This window comes from Acartia tonsa, chromosome 8, assembly GCF_053477335.1.
Source record: "Acartia tonsa isolate MP-2025a chromosome 8, ASM5347733v1, whole genome shotgun sequence".
Lineage (NCBI taxonomy): Eukaryota > Metazoa > Arthropoda > Copepoda > Calanoida > Acartiidae > Acartia > Acartia tonsa.
Genome location: NC_137267.1, coordinates 50,028,649 through 50,048,502, shown reverse-complemented (window position 1 = coordinate 50,048,502; position 19,854 = coordinate 50,028,649). Strand labels below are relative to the sequence as shown.

At 31.7% G+C, this 19,854-nt stretch overlaps 1 protein-coding gene across 4 annotated transcripts in view; it reads left to right on the top strand.

The window, feature by feature from the left end:
- LOC145327209 (uncharacterized) overlaps positions 1 to 19,854 on the top strand; it is a 153,889-nt gene that overhangs the window by 71,900 nt on the left and 62,135 nt on the right. For all 4 annotated transcript variants that reach the window (XM_080170787.1, XM_080170788.1, XM_080170789.1 and 1 more), the window contains exons 14-17: positions 8,435 to 8,511; positions 9,516 to 9,696; positions 11,674 to 11,763; positions 16,554 to 16,674. In XM_080170787.1, coding sequence (XP_080026913.1) covers positions 8,435 to 8,511; positions 9,516 to 9,696; positions 11,674 to 11,763; positions 16,554 to 16,674 — 469 coding nt within the window. The remainder of the gene's footprint in view (positions 1 to 8,434; positions 8,512 to 9,515; positions 9,697 to 11,673; positions 11,764 to 16,553; positions 16,675 to 19,854) is intronic.

Below are 19,854 nucleotides of genomic sequence, written 5' to 3'. Positions count from 1 at the left end.
CAACTAACACTCCAAAAACTTACAAAATTTCGCTTGCAAAAAGTGTACATTTAAGTACATCAGAGACTTTTTTAATCTTCATATGCGGGGCAGAAATATTTGAATAATTGATTCAAGACTCAAGGAAAAAAAGAGAATAAAATTATTTAGGCAATATTCTATATTTATAAGTTGGACCCCTATCTTGAATAGCTATTCTTTCTCAACCCCCACTGGTCCCTGATGCATCATATCATAGATAGCTTTCCGTTGATAGTAAAATGAAATAGATTAAAAGCCTTCGGTCCCTCGGGGCTAACAAAACTGGTAATAATTTTATGATTTTATTTTATTATTTGTGAAGAATTGTCTGCATTACTATACTATACATGATTTTTCATTATGGCTGAAAAACGGTTCTAATCCATCGGATATTAATCGGTTTCGAAGCCATAGTGGAAAAAATCTAATAGAATTAACATCTGGTGCTACCTTAAACCAAACCTAACATAAAATGAACAACAAAAAATATATAATAGTTATTTCTTTCATCGTATTATAAACGGCTTTCCGCTGATATAGAATGTACAATTATAAGATTTAAACTAGTTTTTTTAGCCCCGAGATGCCGAAGGCACGGGCTAAAAAACTGGTTTTAATCTTATGATTGTACATTTCTATATTCGTTGAAAGCTGGATATAATATGATGCTAGACATAGTTTTTTCGTATGGATAAGAACCGGTTCCTATCCACCGGATTCGAATGAATACGAGAAATCTTTTTAATTGTACATACTATAAGTTGAAATTTTTCTCCAACAATTTTGATATATTTACATGATTTTTTTGGTTGTACTTCAAGTAATCACATCACTTGCAGTAGGGGGGGGGGGGGGGTGGAGGTGGGTTCATTTGACCCCTTAAGGGAAATTTGGAAATTATTCAACAGCAGACATTTTCCTTTAACACTGTAAATTTAGTTAGAGAAAATACAATGGAAAGTAAAACTATATGGAAAGAGATAATAGAACAGGAAAAATGGCACTTTTACTCCTTTGAGCATTCCCCCTGGGGACGTCAAAGCTTTTTTATTTTTAGTTGGGTTAAAGGGGGGTTTCAAAAGTTAGTTGGGGGTAATTTTTAAGGGTGTAAAATGAGGGGTTTAAAAAACACCCCTTTATTACCCACCTTGGACGTCTATGACTCCCCTTCTCTCTAATTTTGACATAAATCAAAATAGGTTAGGTTAGGTTGCGTTATATTTGATACTAGGTAGCCCTTGGGGGGTTAGTTAGGCATAGGATAAAATAAACTACAATAAAACAGATTTTTATTTTATGATTTTTTTTTGTGAAAAATCGTCAATGATACTCTATCTGTTATTTCAGTATAGCTCAGAACCGGTTCTAATCCAACAGATATTAATCGGTTTCAAAGCTATACTGAAAATGTTATGTTTATAAAAGGATGATTAAATACATGTCATATTATATAAAACAGTTGGTACAGAAAAAAATAAAGTAACTTAAAGAGAATTAGTACCTTTATCTGTTAGAACTTTTCAGTCCTTTTGTGTTAGTATATTTGTGTGTGTGTGTGTGTGTGTGAGCGTGTGTGTGTGAGTATGCTGTGTATAACTCAATTTGACCAATCAACTTGCCCTTTATGCATCCCCCCTCTATCCCTACACACACACACACACACACACACACACACACACACACACACACAACCACTCTTTCTTGCCCACTTATACACACACAAACAAACACACAATTACACAGACTCACATGGGAGTACAGCCTCATTAATCCAACTTGTCTTTGAAGACTAACACACACACACACACACACACACACACACACACACACATACATACATAGAACCATAGATAAGGAAGCAATAATTAGATAAAGATAAAAAGTTTTACCTATGTCGGCCAACAAACCCTGTTAAGACTAGAATCCTTATGTTGACATTCAATTCTAATTATTTATATCAACAATATCAGAAAGAGGGGTCAATGGGCTGCTTATTAAACTGGTCCCAAAATGTTTTCTTATTGGTTGCCTTAACAACTTTGGGGACTTTTAATGAATTTTGATAGGTTGGTTTATTAAGTTGAGTGTCCAAACGTTTCAACTTCTAATTGTAATCTACAAATGGGGTAATTTTATTAATTAACATTGAGAATGTATAATGTATATTAATTTATGATGATTCCTGTAGTAGTTAGGTACGACTTAGAAAGCGTAGCAACTATATAATCGATCCAGGAATTTCCGTACGTCCAATTTAAACATGTTGATTTTTAACTCTAAAAAAAAAATTGTATGTGATAAATCATCTAATTGCTCTGATTTTTGGATTATTGAATTCTATTACAATAAGGTACAATTTAATCAAGTCCTAAAAATGTCAGTAAGTCCTTAAACAGAATTCTGTACTTAAGAAGTTTTGCAACAAATTTACGTATAATTTTGTCAAAACTTATATATTTATGTTTTCTATATTCAGTTCTGACACTCTACAAGAGTTGATGTTCGTCTGTCATACCGTTTTAGAGCTCCGCTTTTATATTTATTGTCACCCTTGTTTATTATCAAATAAAAAGTAAATGTCAAGGGAAAATCGAGGAAAAATCAAATATTGAAAAAAGGGGGAAATTGTAAAATAAATAGAATAGTTTATTTGGTAGAATTAGCTAAACCGATACTGGAACCACCTAAATCCCCTCCCATTTTTAAAAACCCTGGCAACAGCCCCTGCGGGGAGACTCAATACACTGAGGTTCCAAATCTGCAAATAACCAGCCAAACGGGCTCTTCTAAGTATCACTAACTTAACCTAAACCATCATGCATTGAAAATAAGTTTATAACAAAAGTTTATAGTGGTCCAAATCCTGTATAAGGGAAATTGCTTTTTATTTTTATACTTTTCAATATCAAATATTTATAGAGATAAAATCATATAATACAGAATCATAGATAGTTGATCAAAAGCATCAAAAATATGTAATGGCTTCGAAAGATACTTTATTGATTATAAAATTAAAGCTGAAAGGTTTCTTAGATATATAAATAATTTCTGTGGTTTTATAGATAGTTTTTCATATTAATGTAATTAAAATTAAAGTATTATTTTTTGTTATCTTCATGAGGTAAACCCCATAGATAAGTTTACTTAAAAACATACATTTATTTTGAAAGATAGATCATATATAGATAGAAAGATAGAAAGAGAGAAAGAGAGAAAGATAGATAGGTATATTTACTAGTCATATATTTGTTTTGGATATATACAGGGTGCGCCACATAAATCCGGACTTTTTCTTATTTTAAAAAAATGAACATAAAATCGTCAATTTCAAAGATTTTATTGAATTTTAAAAACTGGGAAGCAAACTAGCTATATGACTATTAGATTATTCAATAAAATCGCCGCCAGCCTCAATCACCGCCTCTACCCGCCCCCTGAACCGCCCCCAGACCCTGGTCACCATGTCCCTGTCCAAGCTGGCGAAGTTCTCCTTCATAGTGGCAATGAGGGAGGTCTTTGTGGTATGGGCTCGTCTATTGGTTCATGCTTTAATGGCGCTCCAGGCCCAAAAGTCAATTGGATGAAGATCGGGGCTGCTGGGAGGCCATATCTCCTTAGGGACGTGAGTAACCGCAGGATCCAAATTCACCCATCTTTCAAGCTACCCTTCGACACGGCGGCTCTCATTTGGGCCACAATTAAGCTAGAACAACGTGCAATACCTTTTTGGAAATGGCATGAAGATTACGCTAGAGTTATCATCCCAACACATAGTCTAAAACGAGTTTTAAGGTTACAAATGGGCCCATGTAGTCGAGAACCGAGAAATTTTCACGAATTTTTAACGATTTTTGACGTTTTTGACCTCTCAAAATCTGCCACGTTTCACTTTGATGGAGTACTACGGCCAAGCCATTTCAGATAGAGAGCTCTAGTATTTTTTAGTGTCTTACTTATGTATCTAACAGTATCCCCAGCAAGTTGTATAACTCTACCTCACCTACAGATGGGCTGAGGTCAGATTTAGTGGGCCCTAGCCAAGAATCCAGGGTAAACTATCAGCGCGTTTCGATTCTGCCATGTTGAACATAAGCGCTGCCAGCTTGGAGAACACGTCCTCCATCGTCTGAAAATTTTTATGGGCAAAAAGATAACTACCCAAGCTTTTTATAGTGTGGTCAAACGTTAAGATTGGTCAAGTAGTTTTGGTGCTATGGCCGTTTGAAAAAAGTCCGGATTTATGTGGCGCACCCTGTAGATAGATAGGTATAGTTACTAGTTATATACTTGTTTTAGATAGATAGATAGGTATACTTACTTGTCATATATTTGTTTTGTATGGATAGATAGATAGGTATACTTACTTGTCATATATTTGTTTTGTATGGATAGATAGATAGGTATACTTACTTGTCATATATTTGTTTTGTATGGATAGATAGATTGGTATACTTACTTGTCATATATTTGTTTTGTATGGATAGATAGATAGGTATACTTACTAGTCATATACAGCGTGCGCCACATAAATCCGGACTTTTTCTTATTTTTAAATAAATGAACATAAAATCGTCAATTTTAAAGATTTTATTGAATTTTAAAAACTGAGAAGCAAACTAGGTATATGACTATTAGATTATTCAATAAAATCGCCGCCAGCCTCAATCACCGTCTCTACCCGCCCCCTGAACCGCCCCCAGACCCTGGTCACCATGTCCCTGTCCAAGCTGGCAAAATTCTCCTTCATAGTGTCAATGAGGGAGGTCTTTGTGGTATGGGCGCGTCTATTGATTCGTGTTTTAATGGCGCTCCAGGCCCAAAAGTCAATTGGATGAAGATTGGGGCTGCTGGGAGGCCATATCTCCTTAGGGACGTAAGTAACTGCAGGATCCAAATTCACCCATCTTTCAAGCTACCCGTCGACACGGCGGCTCTCATTTGAGCCACAATTAAGCTAGAACAACGTTTAATACCTTTTTGGAAATGGCATGAAGATTAAACTAGGGTTATCATCGCAACACATAGTCTAAAATAAGTTTACAAATGGGCCCATGTATTCGAGAACCGAGAAATTTTCACGAATTTTCACGATTTTTGACGTTTTTGACATCTCAAAATCTGCCATGTTTCACTTTGCTGGAGTACTACGGCCAAGCCATTTCAGATAGAGAGCTCTAGTCTTTTCTAGTGTCTCACTTATGTATCTAACAGTATCCCCAGCAAGTTGCATAACTCTACCTCACCTACAGATGGGCTGAGGTCACATTTAGTGGGCCCTAGTCGAGAATCCAGGGTAAACTATCAGCGCATTTATATTCTGGCATGTTGAACATAAGCGCTTCCAGCTCGGAGAGCACGTCCTCCATCGTCCAAAATTTTTTATGGGCAAAAAGGTAATTACCTAAAAGTCCGGATTTATGTGGCGCACCCTGTATTTGTTTTGGAGAGATAGATAGATAGGTATACTTACTAGTCATATATTTGTTTTGGATAGATAGATAGGTATACTTACTAGTCATATATTTGTTTTGGATAGATAGATAGGTATACTTACTAGTCATATATTTGTTTTGAATATATAGATAGGTATACTTACTAGTCATATATTTGTTTTGTATAGATAGATAGATAGGTATACTTACAAGTCATATATTTGTTTTGGATAGATAGATAGGTATACTTACTATATATTTATTTTGGATAGATAGAAAGATAGGTATACTTACTAGTCATATATTTATTTTGGATAGATAGATAGATAGGTATACTTACTAGTCATATATTTGTTTTGAATAGATAGATAAATAGGTATAGTTACTAGTCATATATTTGTTTTGGATATATAAATAGATAGGTATACTTACTAGTCATATATTTGTTTTGGATAGATAGATATGTATAGTTACTAGCTATATATTTGTTTTGTATAGATAGATAGATATGTATACTTACTAGTCATATATTTGTTTAGTTAGATAGAAAGATAGATAGGTATACTTACTAGTCATATATGTGTTTTGTATAGATATATAGATAGGTATACTTACTAGTCATATATTTATTTTGGATCGATAGATAGATAGGTATATATACTTACTAGTCATATATTTGTTTTAGATAGATAGATAAGTATACTTACTAGTCATATATTAGTTTTGAATAGATAGATAGAAAGGTATACTTACTAGTCATATATTTGTTTTGGATAGATAGATAGGTAGGTATAGTTACTAGTCATATATTTACTTTGGATATATAGATAGGTATACTTACTAGTCATATATTTGTTTTGATAGATAGATTGATAAGTATACTTACTAGTTATATATTTGTTTTGATAGATAGAAAGATAGGTATACTTACTAGTCATATATTTGTTTTGGATAGATAGATTGATAGGTATACTTACTAGTCATATGTTTGTTTTGGATAGATAGATAGGTATACTTACTAGTCATATATTTGTTTTGGATAGATAGATAGGTAGGTATACTTACTAGTCATATATTTGTTTTGGATAGATATATTTATAGGTATACTTACTAGTCATATATTTGTTTTGAATAGATAGATAGATAGGTATACTTACTAGTCATATATTTACTTTGTATAGATAGATTGATAGGTATAGTTACTAGTGATATATTTGTTTTGGATAGATAGATAGGTATACTTACTAGTCATATGTTTGTTTTGGATAGATAGATAGGTATACTTACTAGTCATATATTTGTTTTGGATAGATATATTTATAGGTATACTTACTAGTCATATATTTGTTTTGAATAGATAGATAGATAGGTATACTTTAGGGTGGGTTCATATCGGAATTAGACAAAGCGGGGATATGCAACAGATAAAATTAACCTTAAAAACATTTCTGACCGAAAAAGAATTTTAAAAAATTGAGTTTTAGAACACGACCACTTAAAAATATAATTCATTACATATTAGTATGCAAAGACGACATTCAAATTTTTTTTGAATCAGAACTATGGCTTCATGGGGCTCCCTGGAAAGGCCTTGAGGAGCTGAATCAGGAACTTTTGTCCGTTTCAAAATATCTCGTTCCTAGCCTTAGAAATCACTAAAAAACCAAAAAATTTTAAGGTTTATTGAGAATTGTCCAATTTGTAGAGGTTTTTTAGATTTTCTCAGGCTAGGAACAAGATTTTTTGAAAGGGACAAAAGTTCCTGACTCAGCTCCTCCAGGCATTTCCAGGGAGCACCATGAAGCCATAGTTCTGATTCAATAAATTTTTGACTCCCATTTACAAATAGCTATACAATTGAATGCCTGGTCGTCAGCGGTTTTAACACTTAGGATAAATTTTAAATCATCCAGAGGTGTATTATATCTATATAAATTGAGTGCAGATCCCCGCTTTGGCCTCAGAAAAAAAATGTCTAAAATCGACCCACCCTAGTATACTTACTAGTCATATATTTGTTTTGAATAGATAGATAGATAGGTATACTTACTAGTCATATATTTACTTTGTATAGATAGATTGATAGGTATAGTTACTAGTGATATATTTGTTTTGGATAGATAGATAGGTATACTTACTAGTCATATGTTTGTTTTGGATAGATAGATACTTACTAGTCATATGTTTGTTTTGGATAGATAGATAGGTATAGTTACTAGTCATATATTTGTTTTGATAGATAGATTGATAGGTATACTTACTAGTCATATATTTGTTTTGATAGATAGAAAGATAGGTATACTTACTAGTCATATGTTTGTTTTGTATAGATAGATAGATAGGTATACTTACTAGTCATATATTTGTTTTGGATAGATAGATTGATAGGTATACTTACTAGTCATATATTTGTTTTGGATATATAGATAGATAGGTATACTTACTAGTCATATATTTACTTTGGATATATAGATAGATAGGTATAGTTACTAGCCATATATTTGTTTTGGATAGATAGATAGGTATACTTACTAGTGATATATTTGTTTTGAATAGATAGATAAATAGGTATACTTACTAGTCATATATTTGTTTTGATAGATAGATAGGTAGGTATACTTGCTAGTCATATATTTGTTTTGGATAGATAGATTGGTATACTTACTAGTCTTATATTTGTTTTGGATAGGTAGATAGATATACTTACTAGTCATATATTTACTTTGGATTGATAGATAGATAGGTATACTTACTAGTCATATATTTATTTTGGCAAGCAAACTCAATGAGAATTAGATAACCCCACAGAAAGAAAACTTGAACAAGAAGGAAAGAGAGAGAAATAGAGTGAGACAGAGGGAGTGAAAAACGAGAGGAAGAGAGAGAGAGAGTTGGGGGGGGGGGGGAGAATAGCAGTGAAAAGGAGAAAAATAACTCTTTTTTATAGTAAAATAGAAATATAATTATTCCCTGTTTTTTAGGAAAGTGCCAGCCAGCCCTCGGTGTCCCTCTATACCTTCGGTATCTATGGTATCTAATCATATACAGGACTCTTCAGGTATACAATTTTCTATCTAGCTATCTAGTTATCCCTCTATATCTTCAGTATCTAGCTATCTAGTTGTCCCTCTATATCCTTGGTATCTATGGTATCTAATCATATACAGGACTTTTCAGGTATACAGTTTTCTATCTAGCTATCTAGTTGTCAATCTATAGCTTCGGTATCTAGCTATCTAGTTGTCCCTCTATATCATTGGTATCTAATCATATACAGGACTCTTCGGGTGTAAATTTTTTTGTTAATTTAGGCATGTTAGAATTGTCCTATCGATTTCAAACTTTTAAGTTAGGTAGTATTAAGAAAGCGTAGCAACTCTGTAATCATTACCAGAATGTTAGTACGTCCATTTTAAACATGCTGATTTTTTACTTCTTTAACAACAAATTTTTGTTTTATTTTATTTATCCGATTGATCAGATTTTTGCTATATTTATTCCTTGATTATTCAGTTCTGACACTGTACAAGTGTTTATGTCCGTTTATCCTACCGTTTCAGTGCTTCGCTGTTTATTAAGTTTTTTCATCCTTGTTTATTAAGCTTTTTGAAAGAGTTAGATGATAGTTTTTACATTTCCAACTAATCCATAAAAAATATTAATGCTTTTAATCATTATTTGTTTTGTAACCAGGACCTCTAAAATAATGGTTTCTAAAATGTGTGTCTATAAATCTGTTAGACTAAGAAGAATAGTTATTTCTCACATTGTATTATAAACGGCTTTCCGCGGATATAGAATGTACAATTATGATTGTACATTTTAATATTCGTAGAAAGCTGGATATAATACGATGCTAGACATAGTTTTTCGTATGGATGAGAACCGGTTCCTATCCACCGGATTCGAATGAATACGAGAAAAGACTTTCCAGTATGGCTTAGAAAACGATTAATATCCGCTGGATTAGAACTGGATCTCAGCGATTCTGAAAAACGGTTATATGGCCCCTCAATACTGTCTATAATACGATGCGATAAATAACTGTTCTAAATCTTTTAGTGTGCTCCTCCTCTCCAAAGACTTTAGCCGGCTCCGGCCTCGGCTCCAGCCTCGGTCCTTCCAGTCTGGGTCCTGTTATGGTGGCTCCTCCGGTCATGGGCTCCAGCCTGGGAGCTCCGGGAGGCACTCCGGGTGTACAGCGGGCAAGACAATCCAGTCTCACCAGCCAAATGGCCGCCAGGTAAGAATCGGATCAGCTTATAGTAATTAAAAATGACGTCATACAATACAAATGATCAATGACAGACCAGTATACATTTTAATTGACCAAAAGTAAAATGTATACTGGTCTATCATCTTCCATTTGTATTGTATGACATCATTTTTATTAGGCACTAAAAGCTGCTTCTTTTAATTCTGACTTAAACGAAGTAACAGGATGTTTGTTTTTCTGTGTGTGTGTGTGGTAAAGAGGTCTCACTAATTGCTCACTGATATGGTTCTCCTTTACAGTGAATATCCTTAAAGGCCCAGTGAAGGTTTATAATTACATATTAAAGTACCTTCTACATTCCAATTGCCCCAAGAGGCCCCTTAGGAGTCTCTAGTTAATGACAATTATACACAAAAGATAAGAGAGAAATTCTAATCTATCCTCAATTTTCGTTTCCCAAATAACAAAAAAACAAGGATGACAACATCCATAAGTAGCGAAGCACAAAAAATCGTAGATGGGAATACGTACAAGTAGATTTAAAAGGTTTTTACTAAAATCAAGAATAGATTTATTGGATAATATAAACATGAAACCTTGTTTTATTTTGTATGATGACAATGGTCAAAGTAAATTATGTTAAAGATGTTCATAACAATGAGAAAAATCATTTTGATACTGATATCCCAAAAAAGTTTGAAAATTCGATCAAAATAAACAAAGATATGGGGAAATATGTAAAACATATAAAATAGCCAAAAACCTGATAAAAGGCAGTCTGACCGCCATGGTTGTTTTCTTAAAACGACAAAAAATTAATTTTTAAATCCTTAACTTAAAAAAATTTAGAAAATCAGACCATATACACTGAAGATATGGAGAAAAGTGTTAAATATATAAAAATAGCCTAAAACCTGCCAAAAAGGCAGTCTGGCCATCATGGTTATTTTCTTTAAAAGACGGGAAATTTAATTTTGATATCTATAACTGAAAAAAAATTGAAAATCGGACTATAAACACTGAAGATATGGAGAAAAGTGTTAAATATATAAAAAAAAAACAGCCTAAAACCTGCTAAAAGGCAGTCTAGTCGTCATGGTTGTTTTCTTTAAAAGACGGGAATTAAATTTTGATATCTATAACTGAAAAAATTTTGAAAATCGGACCATAAACACTGAAGATATGGAGGAAAATGTGAAAAATATAAAAATAGCCTAAAACCTGCTAAAATGGCAGTCTGGCCTTCATGGTTGTTTTTTTAAACGGCGGGAAATTTAATTTTGATGTCTGTAACTGAAAAAAATTTGAAAATCGGACCATAAACACTGAAGATATGGAGAAAAATGTGAAAAATATAAAAATAGCCTAAAACCTGCTAAAAATCGGTCCGACCGCCAATGATGTTTTATAGTCAATTGTGCTCCTTGATGATGGGAATGTTGTCAAAAAATTTCAGAATTCTATCTTTTATAGGAGCTGAGTAAATCCCATTTCCCCCATAGCGTTACGGACTGACGGACTGACTGACGGACTGACTGACGGACTGACGGACGGACAAAGTGAATTATAGAGTAGCTTCGCTACTAAAAATAAATGTATAATTTATATAAATCAAATGCTATTGTTTAGTCAAACTGTTAATAATTACCAAAAATAAATAAAGGATTCTTAATCTTTTTAGTCAATTATTTGAATAGTAGGTCCCCGTATGTTAGTTAAATAACATTAATTGTCAATCATGTGAAACATCCAAATAAAAATTTATGAAAAATCTTCTAAATAATTTATAATAAAAAACTTCTAAACAATTATAAGAAATCTTCTAATTTATTTATAATAAATGATCTAAAATGTTCTAAATACTTTAGGACCCTTAATAGTTCTCAGTACAGTGAACCATGTACATCTCTCTCCCCGCTTTGTTAGGGTCCATATGGATCTAAATAAACACATTTTATAAAAAAAATCTTCTAATTAATTTATGAAAATGTTTTAAATATTTAGGACCCTAAATAGTTCTCAGTACAGTGAACCATGTACATCTCTCTCCCCGCTATGTCAAGAGCAATCATCAACTCCTGTTCAAGTTAAAACGTAAGTTACTTTTCATTGTACAGTTATTGTACAAAATTGTACAAGCTAATAAAATTAGGGGACAGCGGAAAGTGTCATGAGTGACGTCATAAAAATACGGTCTAAAAGTGAAGGATGTAAAATATCGTATTTTGAGAAAGCCTAAAGTGCCATGTGTGACGTCATAAAAATACGTCTAAAAAGGGAAGGATGTGAGGAGAAGTGGGAAAGGAAACCCCCCAAAATGAAATGTATTTTTATGACGTCACACATGACACTTAAGGCTTTATCCATATTATCAAAAGTAAAATTTTCTACCTATAATTACAATTCTTACTAATATAAAACCATTAGCATAGCTATTATATAATCAAAACTCTATACGTTTTGATATCTAAAACAACTTAAGTAGAATATTGAGCGTAGGATAAAAGTCCATTAAAATGAAAATCCTATCTGCTCCTTCTTGAAAGATATAAACTTCATATTAAATTTTATCATGGAAAAGAGTATTTCTTTAAATCTATGTAATATATAGAAAGGGTATTCGTTTAAACTGTCTTTATTTATAGAAATATTTTTTTGTTGCCATTAATAGAATATAATTCAATAAAGTAATACTCTCCTACAAAAAAATGTGAATATTTTAATTATATAAAGTGAAAACTTAAAGCGAAACTAAGTACAATTATTGGCAAAAGAGAAAAAAGTAAGAATATATCCCAGGGCTCGGCAGCTGCGCGTCAGCCGCGACTAAGCCTAAACTTTTAAACCCGCTTGGGTGCTTTAAAAAAAGGGAATGCAATATTTAAATCAGGTTTAGACTTCTGGTATATTTTTAAAATTGTTAAAGGTTATTTTTCCTAAGGCTTACTGGCGGCTGACGCGCGGGTGCCGAGCCCTGATAGATACTACTAGATAGTGCATAAGATATAAAGAAAGTGAGAAAGAAAAAAATGTTGGAAATGTGCAGGGAGGCAAGCAAATGGGTTGAATCCCTTTAGTTAAAAGTTGACAAATGTAAATTTTATGTGCAAAAGCTAAAAATGCATTCCGTACTTACTCTGCAAGTAGTTCTATAAGAATTAGATTCCCGCAGTAATAGTATAAAATGAAAAAAATTAGATTAGAAAGTTTCAAATCATGAAATTTAAAAAAAACTTAAGATCCTACATTTAAAAACTAAATGTACTGTGTAAAAGAAATGTACATAATTTTAGTGACAGAATATGTGTAATGATTCTATAAATCAATAATTCATTAGAGCTAACCGTTTAAATCTAATCTCAAAAAGTTTTATCTTGTTGCGGTTTTCAGGGACAAAATCGTACTTGTTGGAGCTTGATTTTGCAACTAACTTGTGCGGTTTTTATTCATTCTTCTTGGAGTTTATGGTTTGTACCCTTTTCATACCCCAACAAAACTTTACCAGTAATGGCAGTGTAATTTTGGTTTACTGTTATTTTTTTGGTGCTAGGTATACTTAACTACAACTTTTTAGAGATACAATGTTTCCTATGTTTATCTGGTTATTAAGGTTTTTTTTTAATGCAACCATCTCGTAATATATGTAAAAATGGCACTTAGAATTTGAATTTTGACCTAAAATTTTGCATGAGTAATCCTTGGTAGGTCTATTTTCCCTAAATCCAACAAAAGGTTGGAAAAGTAGCAGCTTACGGCTGGCGGCTCAGCCATTTAGCCATTTTTTGACTATTTTCAACGGAAATCCATCACGAAACCTAACTTTACTAACTCTTTACTAACTCTTTTCCGCTCCAAAACGTTTTCAAACGGTTCTAGCCGGTAATTGCTGGTACTAGAAATCAAAAACATGTTTTTTGGTATCATTTCAAATGATTTAAAGCAAAAATGTGTTTCAAAAAGTTGATTTCTACGTAATTTATAACAGATTTGCCCTAAAAAAAAGATAAAAAGCGGCTAAACGACTGAGCCGTTAGCCGTTATTTTTTCAACTTTTTGTTCGATTTAGGGATAATAGACCTACCAAGGATTACTTATGCAAAATTTCAGATCAAAATTCGAATTCTAAGTGCCATTTATACATTGATTACGAGATGGTTGCATTACCCCCCACCCCCCTTATGAAGGTGGTACAATTTAGTCTTTGTTTATAAAGCTGTCCAGAGAAAATAATAATTAATAAGTCTAACCTTACTATTATTGCTTTAGCTTTTCTTGCTGCGTTAAAAATAATCTTTTTATCGTTGTGCTATTCACAAACGTATATATAGGATTTTTAATTGTTAAATCATACATTTTGAAATCCTTATAATAAAGTAACAGGATGTTTGTGTGTTTGTATGTTTGTACCGAAGGATCTTGCTAACCGCTGAACCGATCGGGTTCTCCTTAACAGGGTAGATTCTCATATGTCCCGGAAAGGTTTATAACTATTTTGGGGGGAGGGTACCCTCTCAGAAGAAATCGCCCCTAGAAAAAAATTACCCCTCCCAAAAAAGAGACTTGAACGAAACATAAACCAATTATTTCTGTAATCAGATATTTTAAATAAAAAAAAAACATTCAAAGTGCCACTAGAGGCCTCTAGGGGCGTAGCCGCTAGTGTTTAGTTAAAGTAACAACTTTCCTCTTTAATTTATCATTATTTAGAAGGAGATATTTATATTCCATTATCCTATCTCCAAACTTATGCAAATTGCAGTATAGTTTAGAAGCAAATAGACAAATGGCATGGTCTAACACATCTTTAACTAAGTATACCCAGGGATCTAAAGGGATAAAACAATGGCCGATAAATTGATGTTCATTGCATTGATGATACGCAAAATTCCCTCTTCTGTAGATTCCAATTATTGGTTGAAACGTTTGGACACTCAACTTAATGAAGTAACCAATCAAAAATCACTAAGTTCCTAAAGTTGTTAAGCCAACGGATAAGAAAAAAGATTATTATAAAACTTTGGAAACTAGTGTAATAAACATTGTCCCCTCCCTCCCAGAAGTATACCACTAAAACACTAAAGATAAATATTTATATATATTGGTGTTTATACATTAAAGCTAAAAAAGTAAAATTAATTTTAAGAATAAAAGTTAACATTTTCAATCATGACCATAAGTAGTACATAAGGAGGGAGGGGACATTGGGCTGTTTATTACACTAGTCCTAAAAGTCTTAAAATACATTTTGTTATTCGTTGGCTTAACAACCTTGGGGGCTTGTATTGAATTTTAATTGGTTGATTCATTAAGTGGAGTGTCCAACCATTTCAACCACTAATTGTAATGTACAGAAGTGGTAATTTTATGTATCATCATTGTGGAAGTACATCAATTTATTGGCCATTGTCTTATCCCTTTAGATCCCTGTGTAGTACAGCAATGAAAAATCTTTTGAATGAAATAGTAAGTTTTTAGCTACAGAAATGTTTTTTTTTCTCGCTATTTTGTATATACACTTGTATATTGGTATACAATAGCATGCTTTTCAAAGCATTTTAAAAGGGGATCCAAATTTACTTTTAAATAATGTATTCAATAATTCTTGGTTTCAATATTAAAAAAGGCATATAGTTTTTACCTTTTCAATCAATTTAAATTTTTCTATTCATTTCTCGTCCTGTTTACAAGTCCAAAGACCTTTAAAAAAGTATCTCTAAAAAGTTTGTGTTTAAATGAGGCTGTAACACCTTTTGAAAAAGACCTTCATAAATAAATTCTGCGTATCTTGGCGGTTTTTCTTAGTCGTCTTAATATGTCAAGAATTAAATAATTTACTTAAAATTCTACGAAATTCTTCCAAACCTAAAACACTTTGTTTAGATACAGTGTTCTTTAGTATTGTTAGTCAACTATATGGCAATTGATAAAAGTGGTCATAGATTATTAATAAAAGCTTTACTTAAATTTTATTACTTCAATTTAAGATCTTTGAGCTTTGCAGTATGAATTATATGTAGTATGTATCTATCTATCTATATTTAGTATAGACCCTCTCATTTATAACAATCCCGAGCAGGCCTTATGCATTATTTATATATTTATCTGTATATATCTATCTATTTATGTATGTATCTTTATTTTGTTTAGACCTCTCTAATTTATAACAGGGCCCAAGCAAGCTATATCTATATATGTATCTATCTATCTATCTATCTACTCATATCTATGTATGTTTCTATCTATCTATATTTTGTTTAGACCTCTCCAATTTATAACAAGGCCCACGCAAGCTATATCTATATATGTATCTTTCTATCTATCTTATCATATCTATGTATGTTTCTATCTATCTATATTTAGTTTAGACCCCTCTCATTTATAACAAGGCCTGAGCAGGCCTTATGCATTATTTATCTACATATACACAACGATCTACATATATGAAAGAATACTCTAAAATCAAGCATAAATATATCCAAAATAGGGCTGCAATTTTAAATCAAATAAACAAAGTATATAATTAATCTTTTTACATATTTAGCCAATTTAATGTTAATTTTCATTGATCAGGGATCTTAAGAGATAAGACTATGGTCCATAAATTGATGTACAACCCTAATAATGATGCACAAAATACCCATTCTGTAGCTTTTAATTAATGGTTGAAACGTTTGAACACTTAACTTAATAAACCAACCAATCAAAATTCACTAAAGTCCCCAAAGTTATTAAGCCAGTAAATAGGGAAACGTTATTATAAAACTTTGGGGACTAGTGTAATAAACAGTCCATAGTCTACTCTCTCTATCTGTGTCATTCTACTATCAGAAAGTGTTTTTAAAGTTTGCTGATTTTTTGTAATTGTAATATTTTTTATATTTTAGGTATTTTACCCGGAAAATCCTGCGGTTTTTCGGCGTGGACACCGGATCTGAAGAACAATCTAAACAGCTGTGGAGCCAGCGAAGACGGCGGCTGGCCATCAAAAAGTTAGGCGGGGTTAAGGTGAGCTCAGTAGATATTTTTTTATTCAAGAAAAAAGTGACGTCGATGGCCTACTGTTTTTCTTTGTTTAAAACCCTAATGTCAGTAACTATTTCGATCGCTAGCCCTACGTGATAATCTTCAACCATTCTTAACCTAACTTAAACCTTTATATGAAGAAGGTGGGTTTGTTGTAAATTAAGGAATTTGTCTATTTATAGATAATGTTAATAAGAAATTGTACTGTTTGTACCTTAAAGAGCAATAAAATAATGGATATATTATTACTTGGATGTTACATCAGATTTTCATGTTCTCTAATAAAGTGAAAAGCGCTGCGGGCTCAAATAACGAACATCCCCCCTCCATCCACTTCCTTTACCACATCCCTTCCCCTTGTACTTGATAAACAAACTGACAAATAAATGAGTTCTATGTTAACATCATAAAATAACGACAATTTTCCCTGTCATAATATCCACGTATATTCTATATCGATTAATAAAATTCATACTTTTACTTATCTTCGTAAAGATATGTAATATCTAATCTTTAAAAATTAGGTTGAAACAAGTTGTTTCTTTTCTAAAATAAATATTTCAATTTATAGTAAATTATTTATTAAACGTGTCCTAGACATGGTTTTCAAGTAAAAAATATCATTAAATAATAATAAATTCTTGAAAGAACTAACAATTACTTTTTGCTGCTTATTGATTTATCGTTCAAACTATAAGCTTAACATTTTTTTGGTTTCTTTTTGTATTTGTCATTTTTTACTTTTTTTCTTCTCAAAAAATTTCTTCTCTTTCGTTCTTTTTACACAAATTCTTGATAAATTAATCAACTTTTAGAATAAGTTAAGGGAAAAAAATAATTTTAAAAATATTTGTAATTTGTATGTGACAATTTTAAACCCTTCAATTGCTTCATTTGTTAAGTTAAGGGTTTGATGGGGATAAAAAAAGATTATTTCAACTTCAACTGCCCGCTACTTTAAATTTTTTTAGTGAACATTTTTTTTTTGGGGGGGGGGAACGGTTCTCTTAAATAGTTATAAACCTTCCTAGGACCTATGAGAAGCTTCGCTTTAAAGAAGAACCATATAGGTCCAGCGGTTAGCAAAATTTTTTGATACAAACAAACAAACAGACAGACATCCTGTTAATCTTATATAAGGATAATAAAGTTGGGAAAGAAGTAGCAAGGGTGCCACAACCGAAAAATTCAAGATTTTGTCAAAAACCTGTCGTTCGGTGTTTTGTGCCTTGAAGGAAATTCCTTGAATTTAAAATGCATAAAGAAAGTTTGCAATCATATTAATGCAAAAAAGTCACTTTAGACTATGGTGTGGGTGGGTTGTCTTTAAAAAAACAGCTGTAAATTTTTTGTCATAAGTTCGACCGAATCTCCAACTCCCACTCCAAGAATTTTAAAATTTTTTGCAACTTCATATCTATATTAATAATATTAATGCTTGTTCATGAACTTTAACAGTTATAAATCTATCTCAACCATAACATTTTAATTGGTATCTACTGCTTCTACATAACGAAATATATTTCAAAGCAAAAAAATCTTTATTATCAATCGCATATCTTGTAGAAGGGAATAAAACAATATTAGCTTGGTCGTTTTAGACTGTTTATGAATCCCAAAACTTAAAACAAAAGAAATATTATGAAATAATCATTTTAATAGTTTATGTTGATTATATGTCCATTTAAAGTTTACGGCTTTATTTACATTATTTATGTCGAAAATGTGTTATTAAATTTAGGTGATCATGTCTTAATTATAATCTGATAGAATTATTAATAAATAAATTCTAATGTTGCTTTATAAATTGCTTTTAATTTTAACGAGTTTTGATTTGCACTAATGTTAACAAAATATGGACATTAAATAAACACCTCTTGGGTGCACAATACCAGCTTAAAGCGTTCTTGTATATTGGTCTATTTTACCTTGTTTCTTTTAATATTGTCAGGGATTAGACAATGGACGATAAATTGATGTGCATTCTTAATGACAATAAGCAAAATTATCCCTTTCGTAGATTAAAATTGAAAAGTTAAAACATTGCTTGTTTGTTATCAACTAATGAAAATTCAATAAAAGTACCCAAAATTGTTTAGCCAACGAATAAGATATCTTAATGCTAGATTAAATTACAGTAAAGTGTCCCCTGAACATTATAGGTTGTTGCGAATATTTGTAATTTATATACTTACAAATGAGGTCATATTGATATTACATATTTAATAACACCTTGACTTTAACAACGTGCTTGATAAATGAATGCATAAAGAAAAATAAATCTATGCAAAACTTCGGTTTTAATCAATCGTAAAATTGCTTATTAAATAAAACCTTTGTAGGCATACACTATACTTTATTGTCATGGGAATGTCAATTTCAAAAATCTAATCCTTTCCGACTTTCCAATAATAATTATAAAGTTTTGCTTAATTGTTACAGAAATCCTCATATTGGGCTTGAATCGATTCATACAAGTTTCGCTTTTAGTAAATACATACTTAGGTCATAGACGTCCAAGATGAGGGTAAATAAGTGTTTACCTTCCCCCTCCTCCCCAAAACTTTGAAAACCTTCATATTATTACCTTCAAAATTAAAAAAAAATTAGATTGACCCCTTCAAACTTTTGAAAACCATCTTCTTACCCCTCTTACAATAAAGCTTGTACGTCCTTTGTCTTAGTTAGATAGATAACCAAAACAATAATTTAAAATAGGAAATGCAATTATTTTTTTACCCCTATTCTGCAAATTATACACTTTTCATTGAAAATATAATTCAACAAGGAAAATTATTATAAAAATAGGAACAATAACATCCATAAGAGGTGAACTATTCAGACAGTTGCACAAACGTACATTAACACTTGTAGGGTAACTATACTTTTAATTTTTAAGAAACTTAATATAATTACATTTTTTTTAACCATATGTCAGGGAGGAAGAGGACACTGGAATGTAAATTACAATGGTACTCAAAGTTTTATTCTATTCGTTGGCTCAAAAACTTTAGATACTTTTATTGAGTTTCAATTATTTGGTTCCAAACTAGTAATGTCCAAACTTTTTTACTAATAATTAAAATCTCCAAAAGGATTTTTTATTGTTTTATATTAATTATCCCATTCCATCGTATTATATTATTTGATCATCAATAATAA